The following is a 17,333-nucleotide window of genomic DNA, read 5'->3' as shown; positions in this document are numbered from 1 at the left end:
ATGGGTTCATGAAAGGCAGGTCATGTTTGACTAATTTAGTGGAATAGTGGAATTCTTTGAGGTATTATGAGTGCGGTGGACAACGGGGAACTGGTGGATGTGGTCGGCGGGATTCTCTAATCCTGAGGCTAAGTGTTGACGCTGTTGTAAACGCCGTCGCATTTCCCGAAGTCGTCAACATGGCCTCAGGATCTGCAATTCTGGCCCCTACAGGGGGCCAGCACGGCACTGGAGCGACCCACGATGCTCCAGCTGCCGATCCCGGCGTCAACTGGGTGCCGCGGGGTCCGTGCATACGCAGTGGCACCCTTCTCCGCCCCGGTCCCGATGTAATATGGCGCAGGGCTACAGGGGCCGCTGAGGAAGAAAGGAGGCCGGCCTGCCGATCGGTGGGCCTCGATCACGGGCCAGGCCACAGCAGAGGCCCCCGGGGTCGGACACCCCCACAGGCCACCCTCAGATCCTTCCATGCCGAGGTCCTGCCGGCTAATAGCAGGTTAGAACGGCGCCAGCGGGACTCGGGTTTCTTGGTTCGGCCGCGCAACTCATCCCGGGCAGAGAATCGCTGCGGGGGGGGGGGGGGGGGGGGGGGGTGGGGGGGTGGGGGGCCTAGAGCTGAGGTTTGCGCATGCGCACCGATGAACAGGCACGCATGCGCAGTGCGGCCACATTTTTTTATATGCTCCCAGCCTTTTTGAAAGCCGCTCGCAGCCGGCATTGTTAAAAGCCGGCTGCAAAAAGTTCAGGGAGAATGATGTGATTGGTTGCTTTCTGAACTTTGATGCTGTGGAAGTGGAAATCTCTTACTCCAAGAATGGTCAGGATCTGGGTGTCGCATTTAAGATTGGGAAAGAAAGTCTCGCCGACAGAGCCTTATTTCTGCATGTTTTGTGCCACAACTGTGCTGTGGTGCTTAACTTTGGACAGACGGTGACTGCATACTTTCTGACACAGGAAGGCTTCACCTTCATTCAACAGGTTCCATTGGAGGAGCGTGTTTGTGGACTCAAGGGAACCAAAACCATTTCCTCCATTTTGTCAGCAATAAGCAAGGTAAGAGAAAATGGTGGTTCGCAAAGGTCAGCCGGCGTGGGCTGCGATGGTCGGCCGGCGTGGGTCGCAAAGGTCGGCCGGCGTGGGCCACGAAGGTCGGTCGGGTTGGGTCCCAAAGGTTGACTGGTTGGTAAAAATGCGTCCCTGGAAAAAAAGTTTGAAAAACACTGGGTTAACTGACAGAAAGCAAAGAGTGGGGATAAATGGGTGTTTTTCTGGTTGCCGATCAGTGGCTAGTGGTGTGCCTCAGGGATCAGTTTTGGGTCTGCAAATGTTCACAATTTACATAGATGATCTGGAGTTGGGGACCAAGTGTAATGTGTCAAAGTTCGCAGATGACACTAAGATGAGTGGTAGAGCAAAGTGTGCAGAGAACACTGAAAGTCTGCAGAGGGATATAGATAGTTTATATGAGTGGTCAAGGGTCTGGCAGATGGAGTTCAGTGTTCACAAATGTGAGGTCATCCATTTTAGTAGGGATAACAGCAAATGGACTATTGTTTAAATAGTAAAAAATTACAAAAAGCTGCTGTGCAGAGGGATCTGGGGGTCCTTGTGCATGAATCGCAAAAAGTTGGTTTGCAGATGCAGCAAGTAATTAAGAAGACAAATGGAATTTTGTCCTTCATTGCTAGAGGGATGGAGTTTAAAAGCAGGGAGGTATGTTGCAGCTGTATAGATTGGTGAGGCCACACCTGGAGTACTGTGTACAGTTTTGGTCTCCTGACTTGAGAAAGGATGTACTGGCACTGGAGGGGGTGCAGAGGAGATTCACTAGGTTGATTCCGGAGATGAGAGGATTAGCTTATGAGGAGAGACTGAGACTATACTCAATGGAATTTAGAAGAATGAGAGGGGCTCTTACAGAAATATATAACATTATGAAGGGGATAGAAGCAGGGAGCTTGTTCCCACTGGCGGGTGAAACTAAAACTAAGGAGCATAGCCTCAAATAAGCAAAGCAGATTTAGGACTGAGCTGAGGAGGAACTTCTTTACCCAAAGGGTTGTGACTCTGTGGAATTCCCTGCCCAGTGAAGCAGTTGAGGCTACCTTGTTAAATGTTTTTAAGGCAAAGATAGATTTTTGAACAGTAAAGCAATAAAAGGTTCCGGTAGGTGGGCGGGTAAGTGGAGCTGAGTCCACAAAAAGATCTGGGGCGAAATTCTCCCCAAACGGCGCGATGTCCGCCGACTGGCGCCCAAAACGGCGCCAATCAGATGGGCATTGCGCCGCCCCAAAGGTGCGGAATGCTCCGCATCTTTGGGGGCCGAGCCCCACCATTGAGGGGCTAGGCCGACGCCGGAGGGATTTCCGCCCCGCCAGCTGGCGGAAACGGCCTTTGTTGCCCCGCCAGCTGGCGCGGAAATGGCATATCGGGGCGGCGCATGCGCGGGAGCGTCAGCGGCCGCGGACAGTTTCCCGTGCATGCGCATAGGAGGTAGTCTCTTCCGCCTCCGCCATGGTGGAGACCATGGTGGAGGCGGAAGGGACAGAGTGCCCCCACGGCACAGGCCCGCCCGCGGATCGGTGGGCCCCGATCGCGGGCCAGGCCACCGTGGGGGCACCCCCCGGGGCCATTTCGCCCCGCCCCCCCCCAGGACCCAGGAGCCCGCCCACGCCGCCTTGTCCCGCCGTTCAAAAGGTGGTTTAATCCACGCCGGCGGGACAGGCAATTTATCGGCGGGACTTCGGCCCACCCGGGCCGGAGAATCCAGCAGGGGGGGCCCGCCAACCGGCGCGGCCCGATTCCCCCCCCCGCCGAATATCCGGTACCGGAGACTTCGGCAACCGGCGGGGGCGGGATTCACGGCAGCCCCCAGCGATTCTCCAACCCGGCGGGGGGGTCGGAGAATGACGCCCCTGATCTTATTGAATGGCGGGCAGGCTCGAGGGGGCTCCTAGTTATGTTCGTCTGTGTACCACATGATCCCTCGATAAATATGATCAACCAGTGTTAGGACCCGACATGCAGTACGTGGTTTACTGAAAACTCATATGTGCACAGCCCATGATTTTCCAAACACTTTCAATCTACCACCTCCTCTGCTGCATGCGAGGCCCTGGTGGCTGACCCAAATTACTGACGTTAAAGACCTTGCTTTCAGCTTGAGTTCCCAAATTAATGGTTAAAATTGGCTAAAAAAATGTCAATTTCAACTGAGGAAATGAATCTTGGGTGCAGAAAATTGGCGCTACCGCGACAGGCCGCCCTGACGCCGGCGCACGATTCTCAGAGGTACGGAGAATTGGTGCCATTTACGCCGGCGCATTTGGCACGGCGCCGGTCGCGGGCCGCCGATTCTCCGGCCCGGATGGGTCGTGCGGCCGCGCGGAAAAAGCAGAGTCCCGCAGGCGCCGTCCACACCTGTTTGATGCCGGCGGGAACTCTGCGCGAAGGGTCAGGGGGCGGCGTGTTGGGGGGGGGGGGGGAGGTGGAGGGGATCTCCATCCCCGGGGGGGGGCCTCCGATGGGGTCTGGCCCGCGATCAGGGCCCACCGATTGGCGGACTGGCCTCTCCCCCCGGGCCTGCCTCTCCGCCCCCAGGTCTATCTTGTTGCGTGTCCGGCCCCAGAACCCCCGCGCCATGTTGCGTCGGGGGCCGGAGTGTTCAGTAAGGCCACTGCGCATGCGCGGATTGGCGCTGCCCCCAGTGCGTGCCAGGAAGTAAGGCTGGAGCGGCATGAACTGCTCCAGCGTCCTGCTGGCCCTCTGTGGGGGACAGAATCGCTACTGCCCGCGCCCATTTTGTGCCGTCGTGGCACGGACACTCTGTCCCGCGATCGAAGAATCGCGCCCCTCATCATATACATTACAATCTCCCAATAAGCTTTGTAATTTCACCTCAAATGTTTCTTTCTTTTTCCATTCTCCTGCGCCACCGTTTTACCTGCCCGCTCAAAAACGAACAACTTCATAATACTCTAGTACAAATCTAGAATATTCCTGAAAAGAGTGATATTTTGCCAAACCTTTTTGTTTTCCACTCAACTGGACAAACATAATTTTGTGAGGGCCACGAAGAATCCAGCACGAGTTTTAAGGATACAAAGTAATAACATTTATTTACAATAACATATATATATAACAGCAGCAGCAACTTCCCTTGCTGCACACTCCTTCCTGCTGGTTCCAAACTGGCCAGCTTTATTTATACATGGAGTTTACTAATGGTTTCTCCGCCCCCCCCTCATTGGGGAAGTTCATACTCCCACAGGCTTGTGGGATTGTCATTAGTCCCCAGCCAATGGTAAGCAGGCAGGTTATAACATCCCCCCCCCCCCCCCCCAAGTCCAAGGAATCCACCGAAGACCCTGGTGAAAGAGGGCGTCGGACTCGTTTTGCCGCAGGCCGGACACCATTTGCACGCGGCGCTGAATCAGGCGGCGGGTAACGAGACGGAGACCGGCACTTCCGTGATGAACGGCGTAACGGTTGTACATCCACGGCCCGTGGGCCCGAGGATTCCCCCTCTGATGCGTCCTGTGTCTCCATCTCGGTGTCAGAGTCTGCTGCCTCTGTCATCTCGGCGCCTGTATCTCTGCGCGGTTCTGTAACGACCTGCGCAGGCTTTGAGTGAGGCACCAGAGGAAGATTGTGAGGACTGCCTTCCATTGTCTCTGGTCTCTGTGACTGTAGCAATGAGCTCCGGGGGCGGGGAATCTTTGGAAGGGATAGTCTTCTGGACCAAACATGGTCTACATGTTTGCGCTGGAGACGACCCTGGGCTTGCACCTGGTAAGATATAAGGCCCGTTTGCCGAATGATTACACCAGGAACCCACTGGGCACCACCAGCAAAATTCCGAACGAACACTGGGTCACCGGGCACAAACTGCCGAATCAGCCGATGCCGAGGAAAACCCTGTCCCTGCCGTTCTTGTGTGCGGCGTACTTTTGCGCCAATGTCCGGGAAAACCATACTCAGGCGGGTGCGAAAACCCCGGCCCGTTAGGAGTTCTGCGGGAGCTACCCCAGTCACCGCATAGGGGGTGGTCCTCAGTGCGCCGGCATTCGCTATCTGCGTTCCTGGTTTGTGCTCCAGAGAATACTCGTATGCAGCAAGCAACAAAGCCCAGCGCTGGATCCGTGCGGAAGCAATGGGTGGTACTGGCTTATCCTCTCTGAAAAGTCCCAGCAGAGGCTTATGATCAGTCACGATAGTGAAATGGCGGCCATACACGTACTGGTGGAAGCCTTTCATCGCAAAAACCACTGCCAGGCCCCCCTTCTCGATCTGCGCGTACTTTTTCTCCGCTGCAGTCAATGTGCGGGAGGCGAAAGCTATCGGTCGCTCGGCCCCGTTCTCCATCTTGTGGGACAGGACGGCCCCAATACCATACGGCGATGCATCACATGTGACGAGCAAAGGCTTTCCAGGATCATAGTGGGTTAGTAACCCAGACAACGACAATAGTTACTTTACCCGCCGGAAAGCGGTTTCTTTCGGCTGACCCCAAACCCAGGTGTGATTTTCCTTTAGCAGAAGGTGCAACAGGGCCACTGTAGTTGCCAGATTGGGGAGGAACTTCCCGTAATAGTTTACGAGACCGAGAAAAGAACGAAGATGCGAAGTGTCAGTCGGGGCGGGGGATGTTGAATTGCACGCACCTTCTCTGTGACGGGGTACAAACCTTCGCGGTCCACCCGATAACCTAGGTAGACTACTTCATTTGCCTGAAATACGCACTTTCTGCGACGTAAACGGACTCCAGCCTCCGAAAAGCATCTAAGGACAGCCTCCAGATTTTCCAAATGTTACTGCTCCGACGTCCCTGTAATCAAAATGTCATCTAAGTAGACAGCCATACGCGGTAAACCTCTCAAAATGCCTTCCATAACACGTTGAAAAATAGCGCAGGCAGAGGATACTCCAAAGGGTAACCGTGTATATTCATACAGGCCCCGGTGTGTATTAATCGTTACATATGGTCGGGAGGCAGGGTCCAGCTCCAACTGTAGGTAGGCATGACTCATATCTAATTTTGTGAACGAGAGTCCGCCTGCAAGCTTCGCGTAGAGATCCTCTATGCGAGGCATTGGATATCGGTCGAGTCGGGAAGCCATATTCACTGTAAGTTTATAGTCGCCACACAAGCGAACTGTGGCACCTGGCTTCATTACAGGTACAATTGGTGCTGCCCAGTCAGCGAAACGGACGGGCCTGATAATACCCAAACTCTCCAAACGAGTGAGCTCCACTTCTACCTTCTCGAGCAAGGCATAAGGCACCGGGCGCGCCTGGAAATAGCGTGGCTCCTGGTTCGACTTGGATACGGGCTACGGCCCCTTTTATTTTCCCCAAACCGGGCTGGAATACATCTGGGTATCGTCCAGCACTTCAGTCAACCCTCCAGAAACTGTTTGGAGGATGTGCTGCCATTGCAACCACAAATGGCGCAACCAGTCCCGACCCAACAGGCTGGGCCCATGGCTGCGCACCACGATAAGTGGGAAACGCCCTTTCTGGCGTCCATAAACAACAGGGGTCATTGTAGTTCCTGCAATGTCCAGTGGTTCCCCCGTATAGGTGGCCAACCTGGCCTGTGAGTCGGTTAATGTAAGGGTCTGTATACCCTGCTTGATGCAGTCGAATGTCCTCTGGGCGATCACGGAGACCGCTGAACCAGTGTCCAACTCCATCTCAAGCGGGTGACCATTGATCCGTACTGTCACCTTAATGGGGGCCACACGGGGAGCTGCCACACAATGCAACTGCAGGCAGTCGTCCTCCGTCTCCATGTCCTCAGGAGTAGTCGCCGCAGATTCATCCACATGGAAGGTACGACCCCTGGGCTGGTCCCAGTTTCGGTCGGAACGACGGTGCCTCTGGCACCCCCAGGACCGGCGTCCGCGACGGGGTCGGCGCCTACAAGGCTGACACGGACATGGCTCCTCATCTCTTGGTTCTGGAGAAGGCTCCCTTTGGGGAGGAATGTCCGACGGCCACTGCCGTCGATCCGGATGTCGCCTCGCCCAAGGTACCGCAGGAGGACGTTTTCGGACAGAATGGGTTGCGCCCCAAGGCATGCATCTCCATTCCCTGTAGCTCCTGCACTCCTCGTTCTGCTCTCTCTCGGGACAATACTATTTGAATGGCCTGTTGAAAAGTCAATGTTGGCTCAGCTAACAACTTTCTCTGGATGGCCGCATTGTTAATACCGCAAACCAAACGGTCGCGTAACATTTCTGACAAGGCTGACAAGGTCTCACCCTAGTCACAGTACTCCGCAATCCTGCGTAGCCTGGATAGAAAGTCGGCAAGGGATTCTCCTGGGGTCCTCTCAGCGGTATTAAACCGGTAACGCTGGACTATCGTGGACGGGGTTGGGTTAAAATGTTGCCCCACTAAATTCACAAGTTCATCAAACGTTTTGGTGTCCGGCGCAGCTAGGTACGTAAGGCTCCTAATCACCCCAAACGTATGCGGGCCGCAGGCGGTGAGCAATATGACAACCTGGCGCTCGTTTTTGGTGATATTGTTTGCCTGGAAATAGTAAGGCATCCGTTGTGCGTACTGGTTCCAGCTTTACAGCGCAGCATCAAAAACATCCAAACGTCCGTACAGAGGCATGGTATAATAGAAAACAACTTCCAACCTGTATCCAACAAAAATCCAGAGAGGTGGCTTCAGCAGTGTAGACAGCTATTCACTTTAACCCTCGTCGCCAGTTTTCTGAGGGCCACGAAGAATCCAGCACGAGTTTTAAGGATACAAAGTAATAACATTTATTTACAACATATATATATTATATATATTATATAATATATATATATATATAAAACAGCAGCAGCAATTTCCCTTGCTGCACACTCCTTCCTGCTGGTTCCAAACCGGCCAGCTTTATTTATACATGGAGTTTACTAATGGTTTCTCCGCCCCCCTCATTGGGGAAGCTCATACTCCCACAGGATTGTGGGATTGTCATTAGTCCCCAGCCAATGGTAAGCAGGCAGGTTATAACACATAAGAATGCCAAATTTCAAACAATCACAACCAATTTATGATGCATGAGAAAAAGATGCTGATTGGTTGGCGGAGGCATTGCCATGGTGAAAGCAACAGGGAAAAAGAAATAAGCAGTGAGCAATGTTGTGTATGAATTTCAGTGCCGGTGCGTTGCTACGTTTGTAGGTTGTATGTCCTAGCAGTCGCCTGATGGAATCAAACAGCGCATTCCTTCTGTTGTTTGCAATAGGCAGGGTATAAGCTGTAATCAACTAATCCATACTTGCAAAACCCAAAACAAAATGTCTGTTGTTATGATAGATTGTTTTGGCAGCGCTTTGCTGAACAATCTAAATGTGCTGATAGTTAAAAGAACAACCAGTTTAAGATAATTATTTGATCTTATAATGTGGCTCACTTATGCTTGCAAGAAGTGATATTCATTCAAATGCAGGGACCCATTCTCTGCAAACACAAGGAACTTGTTCAATCCTCGTACCTTTTTTGAATTACCCGGGAGATTGGGGAGCCTACCATTCCCAGTTGTTTCCTTCATAGCACTGCCTCGGCCAATCAAGTTGACTCGTCAACCAACCTCCACCCTATATAATTTGTCATCATTTGAAATTTGGCATTTTTGTGTCTCTCCTGATGAGGGCAAGATGAAAACTTTCAGCAACATGTCTCTCTTTTCAGCAGTATTCAACTTCATAGTTCAAGCTCAGAGATATTGATGTACAATAACCTGGAGACAGAAGATTAAGCACACCATCACCAAAAATATTTTCAGGCTATGAAGCATACATACAATTTCTAGGGTTATATGTAAATAGTTATATACCCACAACAAAACATGGACCAGCAGATGTTTTCAGGCAATCTTCTAAAAGCTTCATCCGAATCCTATGCAGCTCTGGGTTGTCCCATTCTTCTGGATCCAATCCCCAGTAAACATCTATTACCTGTAATTTAAGTGTACAATAACAATTACTACATATTATTTGAAAGGCCTAAATCATGTGATAGCACAGTAAAGCAGAAATCAACCGCAGGGAGGAAAGATCTGGTAGCTTGGTGACTTAAATGTTAAGAGAATTGGTATTGACACATATTGGGCAACCCCGAAGTGCATGGCCGAATGCACACTTCAACAATTCTGGTTCTGCAAATAATGATTTGTGCCTAATTTCAACTTCTAAATGCAGAGGTACAAAGTAACATAGGGGTGAATTTTACCATCCTCACAGGTATGTTTGAAGATGGGATGGCCTGGTCGCTGCCTTCTTGCCCAACCCCCAACCTCTCTATCATATTAGGGTGGGCTGTAAAGTGTCAGTCAACCTGACTGCTCTTGAAAAAAAAATGAAATGAAAATTGTATATTGTCACAAGTAGGTTTCAAATGAAGTTACTGTTTGACAGGAGGTTTTACTTCTAAGCATATGTTCCCGAGCACATTGGGTTGGTTTGGGTAAGCAATTTGTTGTTGAACAGTGGGAGAAGATGTTTGAGGGGACATTTGTAGCTCATAGAGGAGAATTAACTGAAAAGGCCCTAGTCGCCACATTCCGGCGCCTTTTCGGGGAGGCTGGTATGGGACTTGAACCCGCGCTGCTGGCCTGCCTTGGTCTGCTTTAAAAGCCAGCTATTTAGCCCTGTGCTAAACCAGACCCCACTTGGGTCTATTGGGACCCTTAAGTAACAAATTAATAGCCACCCAAGGGCCTCATTCTGTAATAATTGCAGCAGGGGAAGGTGACAGCAAGGCACACAGTCAGGCGGATGTCACTGCATGAGCTGCTGCCGGACAGGCAGATTTCAGATTGTGTTGGTTTGGTGGCGTGGTAGTCCATCGCTCTGTAAAATTCACCTCATGTAATGAGAGTGTGCTGGTGAAGTCGTGGGTGTAAATTTATCATTAAGTTTTGACAAAATATTTGGTATTGATGTGGTCCATTATGGTTGCACATAGCTCTTCACATTTGGCTGGAACGGTGACATAATTTCCCTGTTTAATTACATTTGTACAAAATGTAAGTTTCCCTTTGGCTATAAGGAAAAGTCACAGGAAAAGGTTTTGGATTCTGCAGGGTGAGATAAATGAAGTTAATGGGAGAAACATGGACCAATTACAATAAATAACAGAACTGCTTTTCTGTGGAGTAACATACGTATAAATAATACGGAAATACATACAACAATTCTATCTTGTTTTCACAAATTGTTCCATTACATAAAACCTTCTCCTCAACATTAACAATAATCACCGCCTGTCTGAAGCTCTGAGATATTTCCATGTGATATCTATTTTTTAATCGTTCATGGGACGTGGGCGTCGCAGGCTGTGCCAGCCCCCCATCCCTAATTGCTGTGGGTCTGGAGTCACATGTAGGCCAGACTGGGTAAGGATGGCAGATTTCCTTCCCGAAAGGACATTAGTGAACCAGATGGGTTTTTACGACAATTACCAATGGTTTCATGGTCATCATTACACTTTTTAATTCCAGATTTTTATTGAATTCAAATTTCACCATCAGCAGTGTTGGGATTCAGACCCGGGTCCCCAGAGCATTACCCTGGGTTTCTGGTTTACTAGTCCAGTGACAATACCACTACGTCTCCGCCTCCTTAATGCTATATAAAGAGAATTAATTCATTTAATTCTCCTCTATGAGCTACAAATGTCCCCTCAAACATCTTCTCCCACTGTTCAACAACAAATTGCTTACCCAAACCAACCCAATGTGCTAGGGAACATATGCTTAGAAGTAAAACCTACTGTCAAACGTTAGCTGATAGTTGTGACAGAGGAGAGGAGTTTTAGTTTCCGATGTTCACATTAGGTGAGCACAATCTCACTATTTCATGCAGCTAAATGAGTGTGTGATCATATCCAAGTTACAATTATTGAGGTGAATAAAGCCTTTGTGTAAGGATAGCGCTGAAGCAGGTGGCCACACCACACTTGGAACTGCAAGGTCTCCATGAGCTAAATTTGAGACTCAGTGGGGTTAAAGCTGAACCTGGTGAGTCTGGCATACCAGAAGTAATATTAAAATCTCACATTCTGGTACTTGGCCTAAATAACTGTTGTTGCTGCCAAGTGACAGCGAGCTGTGAAAGACTGTGAAACAGTAAAGATTAAATAAGGAGGAGCTCAAACTGTTGATGATTGTCACAAGTGTGATTATATCCTGCTTGTTGTATGACTCACAAACACCCTAAGGTCCATCCTTCTGCTGTCCTATTGCCCTCCAAGGGGCGATATTAAAGACCTTACAACCAGCAGGCGAAGTGGATGGAAAAAACCTGGAGTCAGCAGAATTGAAGGGCTGCAGCAGGATTGTTTAGTGAACTGAATGGAATAGCAACACAGTGCATGGTGCTCCAGTCCAATGTGCCCAAGACACTGTGAAATTCAAACCCCACTTCATACATCATTATGGAAGCACACATTTAATGACAGTATCAGCTTAATAAGAAAACATACTGTGCTGAAAATTGTTTTTCCACACTGATGCCCAATTTGCTTTTCTGCACCAACGCTCATTAACTGATGTAATGGAAAGAAGCTGTTCAGTTCAGGTTTCCCAAACAGATAGCAGTTCCCATCATTCTTGATCGAAGGGAAAGTCATTTTCTGCAGGTGGCTAAAGGATGTGTTTGAAGTTAATAGGAGCCCAAGGGCGAGTCGCTCTTAGCTTGGATTAACATGTTCCAACAACCATTCTCAAAAGCCATGCTCGTACCGCAACCGGATATTTATTTTGCTTCAGCATTCATGCTGGGAAAAGGCACAAAGCAAACCTACAATTAGACAGACGGAAAATAAAGGGGATAATTTATGAGGGAAAAGTGAAGCACTTGGATAATTGCCCCCAAAATGGGCGGGCAATCTACTCTGCCAGATCACCACCCAGCCACTGAAGGTGAAAACTTACATAATCAGACACTAATGTGATGACATTAACCATTTAATAAATTTAAGATGAAGGCTTTGAGCATCATAATTTGAAACTTTAAAGTATTTATTTGTCATATTTATTTCTTAATGGAAAAAAAATGGGTTTGCCACACAGAATCAACAAGAGCATGGTGTGGGCTGAAAATATTATACTGCGCCCAGATTTCTTCACAGTTGAATCCCAAACAATTTAGAACAGGTGACAAACATCAATAAATGATTGTGCACGCGTGTCCATTGACACCTGCTGAATATCACCAATTGACGATAAAGGAACTTATGCATATGCAATGAAACAGCAGTCAAGGTTTAGATGAGGATGAACTCCTCGCTCCTAACCCCCATTCTATCCTTTGTAAGCTTGCGGGTCATCTAAAGCTCTGCTGCCCATGTCTGAATGTCCTTTTCTGACCCAACGCAATTCTCCGGAAAAATTTCTAAGTGTGGTAGCGAGCGGGAATTGCCACGAGTTCCTGGTGCTCAGCCCAGTGAGGCAGGCAATGGAATTCAATGTTAATTGGTCCACTAAAACGAGGCCTCACGGGCTTCTTGTCGCAAATGAAGGCTCGCCAGCTGATTCACCGGGACTGCACTCACCAGCCCTCCGCCTACAAGGTCGAGCAGCACTTAAGCTGCACTTGTTCAGCCAATCCCAGCCGGCCCACAACAATGGCGCAGAGGAGACCGGGGATGCTGACCTGGGAGGCTGCTAGATGCCGTGGAGGCCAGGAGGGATGTCCCACTCCCCCGAGGGTCCCGGAAGGTGAGCCATAGAGCAGCCAGAGATCATCACCAATGGGCACTGCTCCAGCCTGACCCACACAATCTCCGACATAATGTCAAAAAAGGAAATGAAAAACTCAAACAACTTAGGGCAGGACCAGAACATGTGTGAATGGTTCGCCGGCCCGCTCAGACAACGCTCACACCTATCCTCTATTCCAGGGAAGAACCCACTCACGTGCGCTCTAGTCAACTGCACCCTTGAACTACTTTAAAGTGTATCAGGCTCAGCCTGGCACACAAAGAGGTGGAATTCACCCTATGCAAGATCTCACTCCACGCCTATTCCTCCAACCCCAGGGTCACGTCCTCCTCCCACTTCCCCTTTACTTGTTGCAATGGTGCTCTCCCTGTCTCCAACAACCCTCCAAAGATATTGGATAGCTCTCCTTCCGCATCTCATCTTGAGAAGGCATCCTATCCGTAAGTATAGGTTCCGGTAACAGAGGAAATGAAGACAGTTCTTTATGAACAAAGTTTTCCACCTCCAGATACCCGAACGAACTCCCCCTCAGAAGTTGAAATTTCTCCTCCCACAAACTTACCCCCCACAAACAAATCCTTGAACCTCTTGACCCCCTCCCTTTTCCATATCTTATACATTGCACCCATCCCGGACGGCACAAATCTATGGTTCTCACAAATTGGTGACAGTAATGACATTGCCCTCAAAATCAAATGCAGCTTAAATTGGTTCCAAATTCTTAGAGACGTCACCACCACCATGTAGAGAACCTGGCCAGAGAGAACAGAAGAGGGCCCTAACCAATGCTCTTTGACACAAACCTACACAGGAAACCTCCTCCATTCGTCCCCACCTCGGCCCCAGCTCTTCGAATCCTGGGAGTCTTACCCACCCAGCAAGGCCGAGATTAATTTATGAACCCAAACAAAAAGATATTTAGGGAGGAAGATCAGGAGACACTGGAACACAAATAAGAACCTCAGAGAATGTTCATTTTGACTGTATGCACTCACCCACCAGGGACAATGGGATGGCAACCCACCTCTTCCAACTCCCTTCACCCCCTCCACCAGATTGGCCAGGTTAAATTTATGCAGCAAGCCCCAGTCATGAGCCACCTGAATGCCTAAATACTTAAACCATAGCTTAGCCTAAATGGCAGCGTCCCCAACTCCGCTTCCTTCCCCAGGGGAATCACCGGGAAGATCTTGTTCTTACACACATTCAATTTGTACCCTGAGAAGGACCCAATCTTGCTCAAAAGCTCCATTATCCTCCCATGCTAGAGAGAAGATCTGAAACATATAACAACAGATCATCGTGTAAATAGATTTCATAGATTTCATAGAATTTACAGTGCAGAAGTTGGCGCAGTAAAGGAACACACTGAGTTCCATGCCACCCCTATCTATACCCCTCCACCCACCTGATGATCTAAGCGCGATGGCCAGTGTGTCAATTGCCAACGCAAACAGTAACAGGGACAGCGGACATCCCTGCCATGTGCCCCTGCACAACTGGACATATCCTGAACACACCACATTGGTCCAGCCACTAGCCGCACCCGGGAAATAAAAGTTGGCTCAAAGTCTCAAAGAGATTTCTCCACTCCACCCAATCAATTGCCTTCTTTGCGATCATGGAGATGATTACCTCCGGAACATTCCCCAAGGAGGGTGACAGGACCATATTGGCTGACAACTGTTGGCCCTTGACAAACCCTCTCTGGTCCTCAGAAATCACCTCTGGCAAGACCCGTTCCAGACACGCCACCAGCACCTTAGCTAACACCTTTGCATCGGCATTCAACAGTGAGATAGGCCTGTAAGGCCCATACTCCACGGGATCTTTGTCCTTCTGCAAGATCAAAGAGATTGATGCCTGCGCCAACATGGCCGGCAGCCCCCAATCGAGTCATTAAACATCCCCAATAAGTGTGGGAGCAACAAAGCCACAAACTGTTTATAAAATTCCACTGGGAAACCATCCGGCCCCGGTGCCTTCCCCAACTGCAAAAATGCTCTGGATCTGATGGCCTGCATCCTAAGGTCTTAAATAAAGTGACTGCAAAGATAGTGAATGCATGAGTTGTAACATTACACAATTTCTTCGATTATGGATAGGTCCCATGCAGTGATTGGATATAATGTGAATCGGGTGGGAGGAAAAAAACAGGGGCTAGATTCTCTGCAGGCCCGCGCCAAAATTACGTTTGGCGTGGGGGCGGAGAATCCAATTTCATGCCGAAATCGGGCTCGGGGCCGGTCTGGTGATTCTCCAAAATCGGCGTGTTGGCGGAGTACTCCGCGCGACTGGGTGGCCATTGCCAGAGGCCTGCCCAGCGATCCTCCGCTCCTGACTGGCCGAGCTCCTAACAGCGTGGTTCTATCCACCTATCACCGTTCGGAAAGCTCATGTGGCGGCTATGGACTTAGTCCACTGCTGCCCTGGTGGGGGCGGGGAGATAGGACACCGGCCGGGGGGGGGGGGGGGGGGGGGGGGCCTTTTGGGCGGCCTGGGGACAGATCGGGGCGGTCAGATATTCGGGCGGCGGCCGATCAGGAGGGCCTACACTCTTCATCTGCCTATGCGGTCCAGCTAAGCTGCGTGAATCACTCTGGGGCCCTGCCAGCCCCCTGCTGGTGAGCAAATTGGCTGATCTTTTTATAGGAAACTCAAGAGTGAAACACCAGTGTTTTTACGCCGGCGTGGGGACACAGTCCCATTTCGGGAGAATCCAGCCCCAGGTTTCACACTGTGCATCAAAGCCATTGCAAGTCTCCTGGTCCGCCCTGCCAGTCCCAACGAGGTTCCTGCCCAGACCCTGAGGGAACATGCAAACAGCTCATTATACCTAATTTGAATGTAATTATCAGACAGGACGCTCGATTCACCGGCCTCCTGGGGTGCTCCAGCACCCCTGGCAGGACGTCCCACTGGCTTGAATTGGTCCTAAGAAACGGAGATATAACTTTCAGTTTCAGCTGCTGGAGCGGTTGGAAAACTGGTGGAATTTGATTATCTACTCATCATGTGCCCACGCCAGGAGTGCACGTTGTGTCCATTACCTGGAATTCAAGTCCATAGTTTTCCCTGCAGAACTCCCGCAACTTGGGATACACATGCTCCTTCAGTGATTTCCTTTCTGCTTCTGTATCTGCGAGGAGACATGCATCAAAATGTCATGAGTAATCCCACATCATTACATCAAAAAGAGATACGTCTCCTAGCAGGAGAAAAACATTGTGCACATCTTGGTCGCTGTCAACATGCATCTTTACAGGGGAAGCTCTTACATTCAGCTGTTGGTAAAATCACACACAGCATTCCTTAGATCACTGCTGTATTTATAAATTCAACAAATATGAATAGGTGGGAACAAAACTGCAGAGAATCTACAAGAGGGTCTGAAATGTTTCACATTTGTTTCCATTTGTAAAAGAATGCAAGCAGAATTCCTAAAGGCTGCCAGGGAATTTGTCACTTTTGAATTTCTGTCACCATTTGATCTGTGGGAGTTATTTTGAACTTGGAGCAGGTCATAGATCTCAAGTGTACCAATGTATTGTAGATGCTACACATCAAGACTGAAACAGATACTTCATACTCTTTATTTTCCATAGCTTCCAAAGTTATTTTGGTTAAAACAAACACATCATCCACTCTCCCGAAAGTTTCCAAAACATTTTCCCATTATCAAAAATCTGTCATGTTGTTTGCGTTGTTGTTAGAACAAGATCCGACAGGTTTTCCATATTTTCACACGGACAACACCACCCATCAATTGTTTCTCAGTCAAAACTATCACATTCTATTGTCATCATCACATTCTTACAGGAACCTCATTTCCCTGTTAGAAGGCAGGTGCTAAAATATATAGTGACAAACAATAAAAATATCTTGAGAGATGCATTATTTATTTGTGTGCTTGCCTTGGTTCTGGGTTTAAATTACTGCATTGTGCCTTTTTAATAGAAACAGCACCCATTCCTCCATCAAGGTAGTTTTTCTAAATGACCGTGTATCACAATAGGTACACATTCAGAATGTAGACATACTTCTGGCAGATCAAACACCAAAGTCAGATGTACAAATTCACAACATTGCCCCTTAATATGCCTTGAATAATTATTTTTGTTTCCTTTTCTTATTATAAATTTCGAGTACCCAAAAGTTTTCCAATTAAGGGGCAATTTAGCGTGGCCAATCCACCTAACCTGTACATCTATGGGTTCTGGGGTGAAACCCACCCAGTGGAGAATGTGCAAACTCCACACAGACAGTGATCTGGGGTCGGGATTGAACCCAGATCCTCAGCGCCATAGGCAGCAATGCTAACCAGTGTGCCATCGGGCTGCTGCCTTGAATATTTCTATTATTGCTAATACAATGTTGAAAAGCCGACAACGGGCAGGATTCTCTGATCCCCCAGCCGCCTGTTTCTCACGGTTTGCCATTCACTGGCGGCGGGATTCTCCACTTCTGCTGCTTGTCCATGGGCTTTCCCATTGAAGCCACGCCGCTGGGAAACCCACGGGTGGGGGTGCGCTGCCAGGGGGAAAAGTGAATCCCAACAGCTGGAGCATTCCGGACAATATTTTAACAATAACAGCTCAATGTT

At 49.3% G+C, this 17,333-nt stretch overlaps 1 protein-coding gene across 1 annotated transcript in view; it reads right to left on the bottom strand.

Moving 5' to 3' along the window:
* nwd2 (NACHT and WD repeat domain containing 2) overlaps nt 1–17,333 on the bottom strand; it is a 241,164-nt gene that overhangs the window by 105,265 nt on the left and 118,566 nt on the right. Inside the window, exons 2-3 of the mRNA XM_072496551.1 lie at nt 15,781–15,869; nt 8,847–8,963 (exon numbers count right to left, since the gene is read on the bottom strand). Of these exons, the coding sequence (XP_072352652.1) occupies nt 8,847–8,963; nt 15,781–15,869 (206 nt within the window). The remainder of the gene's footprint in view (nt 1–8,846; nt 8,964–15,780; nt 15,870–17,333) is intronic.

Source organism: Scyliorhinus torazame, chromosome 3 (assembly GCF_047496885.1).
Source record: "Scyliorhinus torazame isolate Kashiwa2021f chromosome 3, sScyTor2.1, whole genome shotgun sequence".
Taxonomy (NCBI): domain Eukaryota; kingdom Metazoa; phylum Chordata; class Chondrichthyes; order Carcharhiniformes; family Scyliorhinidae; genus Scyliorhinus; species Scyliorhinus torazame.
Note: the sequence above shows the minus strand (reverse complement) of the source record. Positions and strands in the feature narration are given on the sequence as shown.